Source organism: Tachypleus tridentatus, chromosome 4, assembly GCF_004210375.1.
Source record: "Tachypleus tridentatus isolate NWPU-2018 chromosome 4, ASM421037v1, whole genome shotgun sequence".
Classification (NCBI taxonomy): Eukaryota; Metazoa; Arthropoda; class Merostomata; order Xiphosura; family Limulidae; genus Tachypleus; species Tachypleus tridentatus.
In genome coordinates, this window is record NC_134828.1 from 87564768 (window position 1) to 87570767 (window position 6000).

The following is a 6000-nucleotide window of genomic DNA, read 5'->3' on the forward strand; positions in this document are numbered from 1 at the left end:
GATACACAAGTATTGGTTAGACCAAGCAAGTCCCTCAGTGGGACAGCGATAAGTCTTCGAATCTGCAACACTAAAATTCCTCTTGGTGAACATAGCAGATAGCCTGATGTGGTTTTGCTACAAAAATAAAATAGGCAAGCAAAGTATATTAGCAATTTCTAGCTCAAGTTTTTAAAAGAAACATAAAGGTGGACAGTTATCATTCATCGCCAACTTTTAAGAACAAATTTCCTAAACTTTAAGAAACTATCTTATTAAAGAACGTATAGCGCCATGTGATATTAGCTTAAGCAATTAACATAAATAATGATGTTTGATACGACTGCTCCGATTACATGGAGTGATGACAAGAGACTGCTGACCTAAATTCCATGGCATTACTATAAAGGAAGCTATTAATACTGTTTTAGAGAGGAAATACTGCTACTGTATATTTTAAAGAATGTTCTGGTTGGTTCTGTAAAGAAAAGATTTGTTCCCAGTAATAAGGTCGTGATTTTAAAGCTGATGTGAGATACTATCCAGTGTCACTTTCTTACTTGCTGTGGTTTCCTGCTGTGTCCTGAGAAAGTTATGACATCTAATCAAAAACACCTTAGATGTGAAGAAAAGATAATTTCAAAAAAAGTCTGAATATGCGACTATAAGGAATTAAATCACAACTGGCGGCCAAACTTGTACCTAATCGTGTAGCATTGATAAGAATATTACAGTAAATATTCATTCATTAGTTAGCCAGGTCGCATTTTTTGCTCAACTTCGGACACGATGTTGGGTAAAACAAACTATACAGTTCATCTAATTAATGAATGAAAAGTTACTGTAAAATTATTATCAGTGCTATAAGAGTATCTACCAGTAGATGGAGTAAATTGATGACAGAAAGATTGTTTTTGTTTTTTTTAATTTTGCGCAAAGCTACTCGAGGGCTATCTGCGCTAACCGTCCCTAATTTAGCACTGTAAGACTAGAGGGAAGGCAGCTAGTCATCACCACCCACCGCCAACTCTTGGGGTACTCTTTTACCAACGAATAGTGGGATTTACCGTCAAATTAGAACGACCCACGGTTGAAAGGGCGAGCATGTTTGGCGCGACGGGGATGCCAACCCGCGACCCTCAGATTACGAGTCACACGCCTTAATACGTTTGCCCATGGCGGGCCAGAAAAGAATAAAATGAGCTTTTGAAATGTTCATCACGGATGTGAATTTGTAAATTATTTATCATGGCGGTAAGTTTATTTATTAATCTCATCAACATGGAAAGTAGGTTTATTTATTAATCTCCTCAACAAGAAAGTTTGGCTTATTTATTAATTTCATCAACATGGGAGGTAGCTTATTTATTAATCTCATCAACATGGGAGGTAAGCTTATTTATTAATCTCATCAACATGGGAGGTTGGCTTATTTATTAATTTCACCAACATGGGAAGTTGGCTTATTTATTAATTTCATCAACATGGGAAGTTGGCTTATTTATTTATCTCATCAACATGGGAAGTACACTTATTTATAATTTCATCAACATTGGAAGTACACTTATTTATAATTTCATCAACATGGGAAGTAGGCTTATTTATTAATATCATCAACATGGGAGGTAAGCTTATTTATTAATTTCATCAAAATGTTTATGCACTATGTCAAAAGAGAAAATTTAGATTGCGTGTGATTTTTACGAAATACTAGCATATAGCACATCAAAATAGAGAGAACACATGTTACAACCCCAATCTCATAATATACCATAACCTCATGTTTTTTTATAGCTAACTGAAATAAATAAATTTTACGAAGTAAAGCTTTACTAACAACGGGGCAGAAAAGTGAATTAGAGGCAGTCGAGCTTTGGTAAATTCCTTTGCGAGACAATCTGAATTAAGATGATTCATAAAATAAATTCATTGTGTGTTGATATAATAATTATTGGTGATAGCAGATATATTAACACCTAATATATCGAAAAGCAAGAGAGTTTTGGTGATACTACCTTCTGGCATGGCCTAGCGCGTAAGGCGTGCGACTCGTAATCCGAGGGTTGCGGGTTCGCGCCCGCATCGCGCCAAACATGCTCGACCTCCCAGCCGTGGGGGCGTTATAATGTTACGGTCAATCCCACTATTCGTTGGTAAAAGAGTAGCCCGAGAGTTGGCGGTGGGCGGTGATGACTAGCTGCCTTCCCTCTAGTCTTACATTGCTAAATTAGGGACGGCTAGCACAGATAGCCCTCGAGTAGCTTTGTGCGAAATTCCAAAAAACAAAAACAGTAATCGAACTATTATATCTGGATAAATGCATTTTGCTTTCATGACACCTCCTATTTTGAAAAATCAAGCGTGAAATGACACATGTTGGCTTTTTATATAGGTTATATGACATAAAGTGCACCAAACCAGTGGTCTTTAACTTAATAGTTTTGAAATTTCTCCAAAGTTGTATTATTTCTTCTTTTTGCTTCGACAACTTTAGACTTTTCGGAGAAAACATCTGTAAGAAAGATTAATTTCTTATATAACATATAGAAGTACACAGCAATTTTTCCATGTAACATAGGATTGTCAAATTGAATTTCCCCATTTTAACTTTGCTGACAGATTTCTCTTAACTGTTGCTAACAGTACTGAACTTTAGAACCATCTTTTATTGTATAGTAATTAGTGTTCATTTTTACCTTAAGTCAAAGGAAACTAGAATAGTATCAAGGTTTCAAATATCAAAATCAAATATGAGTTTTTCGTATTTATTTCAATAGTTTTTAGTAATTTTTCTTTCTCTCTTTTCAGAAATCCACGTGCTGAATGTCATGGTACTGCCATTCCCCGTATGGATCTAACAAAATGGGCAGATGTCAATCACTACAAAATAAGTAGACATAATATGTGCAATATTATGACTGATACTTATTTTCCTCATTCTTACCATACTACTTGTACTATAATTTGCTTAATATATTCCATAATTCTGAAGACATGAAACAGAACATGTAATTAAATCATCTTTTTTTTTAAAATAGCTTAGTAGAAAGTAGGTGTATTTTATAGATGGTTCTGGAGGTTTTGCAAAATGTTTGTAAGGCCCATGTTTCCTGTTATTTTATGAAACCGAGGTTCCTGTATACTTTAGTCCTAACTGAAAGTTAGTGGATGGCCTTTATTCAGTTTAGTTAATTTGCAACAACAACAACTTGGAATTAACCTAAAGCTTCTGTCAAGGAACTTCTTTACATCTTTTAGAATATCTAATCATTCTTTTTTGTTGAGAATTATCCTTGAGACTGAGTATTATAAGAATGTCCAAGTGTTAAAATATCATTCAAAATCTAATCCTATCTATATTTAAAGGAGCTGAAGCAACGGGTAATATTTGTGAGAAATGTTATTTTACTGTTTTGAACCTCAACTGTATGTTACTAATTGTTAACAAAGTTTTCAAACCATATTCTGAAATGTAACTTGGTTAACTAATTCTGTTTCTATTGTAGAAATATAATAATTAACATTAATGGAATTAAACTACTAAATAACTTTTAATTGTGATCTTCCCTTAATATCAGCTAGCACCCCAAAGGATATAATCAGATGAAAATTTATATATTTTAACCAATATTTGACAATGAAACAGCATTTGCTATTTCTTGATGTCCAAGATATTGAGAGTTAAAAGTTTAAGTGCTCAAAGTTTGTATTTTTACCGGTTATATTTGAAAATGAAATATGGTTTTATCAATTGTTTTTAGGAGGCTGTACAGTAAATCCTGTAAATAATTGTATATTTTTTGTTTTCCACAGCCAAAATTTCTGTAAGCATGAGGCTTTGATAGCCTAGCCATAAATAAATAATACAATATTTTGTAAATAACATAAATGTGTTTGATATGAACATGGTGTGCAAGTTTCAATAGTTAAGTTTTGGGGAATTTATACAGTTTCATTATATTATTTGACAGTCTTTGAATTATGTACCAGATAATATATATGGTGGTCAAAAATGGCCAAATATTTTCCTCCTTAAGTAAAGTAAACTTCAAATCTTAGAGAAAACTACCTCCTACATCTAATGTGCTACTTTAAGTGGTTCAAGTATTAAAAATGAAAACTGTTGTCTCTTCTAAAACTATTTTAACTCTCTGTTGCACATTGCAATGTACAGGTAACAAATCTATCATTAGTAAACATAAGAATTCTTTAATGTTGTAGTTTAGACCGTTACCTCCTGGTAACAGTCTAAATAAACTACATCATTGTTGTTGGTTCCTCAATTGAATAATGTTACTTTAGATAAGGCATGCATTTACAGTTTGCAAGACATATTTCACAAAACTTTTTTTCCCCAATATAAACCTATTTAAGTAAGAAACTGATAAAAAAAAAAAGATTACTGTATTTTCGTAATCGTAACGTGTGCAATAGAAGATTAATCAAGTATCAATACTTAAAAACACACATGGGAATAAAAGTATGGAGATCGGAAGGGCAAAATATGTTTTTGTTATGAAAAAGTAATGTATTATGTACATAAAGTTACATTTATGTAATGTTTTTGGTTATTCCATTAAAGTATAACCCTTGAAATTTAAAAATATTATCTTTGGTTTGATGTTTTACCTGAACTTAAAAAACAAAGCATTTCAGTTGTATAGTCAATTGTTATGTTCAAAAACAAGTAGCTTTGGTTCGCAGACCTGACATTCACAGAATGGTAATGAATAATTTTATGTTGTTTTGGGGTTATTTTTTTATATAAAGCACAAAGCTGCACAATGGACTATCTATGCTATGCCAACCATGGTTGTAAGTCCACAGACATACTGCTGTGCAATTGAGGGGTGGAGGGGGTAATTTTATAGAAAAAAAATATTTACAAACTACTTTGAACAGTCAAAAACTACCTGTAGTCCTTATTATTTCTCATTTTTACCAAGAAATGTTATACTGCTAAGGAAATATAGACATTGATTATATGTATTTCTATTTCTGGAATTATGAAAATTCAAGCATTTGGCTAGAAAAAAGTACAAAGTAATAAAGCATTTAAAAATTTAAAATGCTATATATTTAACCTAATATCTATTTATTTAAATTTTAACTAATTTCTTATCTCTAGTACTGTAAATAAATATGTAAACACACAAGAAGCAGAATCACAGTACAAGAAACGTTTGGACAGTATGATTAATATACTGTACTTCCATAGTACTATACTGGTGCATGTTATATGGCATCAGTATCAGTGGATGAACTCTTGCCATAGTATATTTTTTCAAACATTCTGAAGCACCACTGATAACTTATTGGGCAAATGTTTAACCTTTTCAACTTTGTGTATCCTCACCCACTTTCACTAATTTTCATGGTAATTTTCATTTAAAGGTTCTTTCCTCTTTGTTGATAGCAAAGCTGCTAAAGCTATCTGTCAGTTCCTAATTTTTCATTACTGACCATGTGGAAAGCAACTGATCAGCAACACCCAATGCCAACTTTTTACCATTTAATATGCAGGTGGACTATCTTATAATACTTCCATGGATGAAAGGGTGTGTTCAGCACAAAGTTTTGATCTTTTGACTTTCAGGTTGTGGGTCAAGCAACCATCCCAACCAGATCTAGGTCCATCAACCTTTCTTTTAAGTAATGTTTTACAATATCAGCTATATCTATATATCTGGGATCATTGCCCTGATAGAATATGAATTTCCTTCAATGGCAGTGCCAGGGGGGAAGAGGGCTTGAACACCCCAAAAATGAGCCAAGCACTCCAGAAGCCCCCCCTCCCAAATATTGTTACCTACGTATATTCATAAAATATGGAAAACACAATTGTCGTTGTTACTTAACAATTAACATCAAAGAGACATAGATCTGTAGTACTCGACGTCTTCATTAAGACCGAAGTACGTGCCATGCGTCCCATAGCAATGTACTGAATGCACTGAAACTCATGCGCTGTATTGTCGCTCCCAATGTAATGCCATTCTATCTTGAGCTTTGACGAAGATT

At 33.2% G+C, this 6000-nt stretch overlaps 1 protein-coding gene across 1 annotated transcript in view; it reads left to right on the forward strand.

Annotated features, from left to right (window-relative positions):
- Window positions 1-4583, forward strand: part of LOC143249636 (salivary peroxidase/catechol oxidase-like) — a 38770-nt gene extending 34187 nt beyond the window's left edge. The window contains exon 16 of the mRNA XM_076499866.1: window positions 2788-4583. Within this exon, the coding sequence (XP_076355981.1) occupies window positions 2788-2977 (190 nt within the window). The 3' untranslated portion in view covers window positions 2978-4583. The remainder of the gene's footprint in view (window positions 1-2787) is intronic.
- The last annotated feature ends 1417 nt before the right edge of the window (window positions 4584-6000 follow it).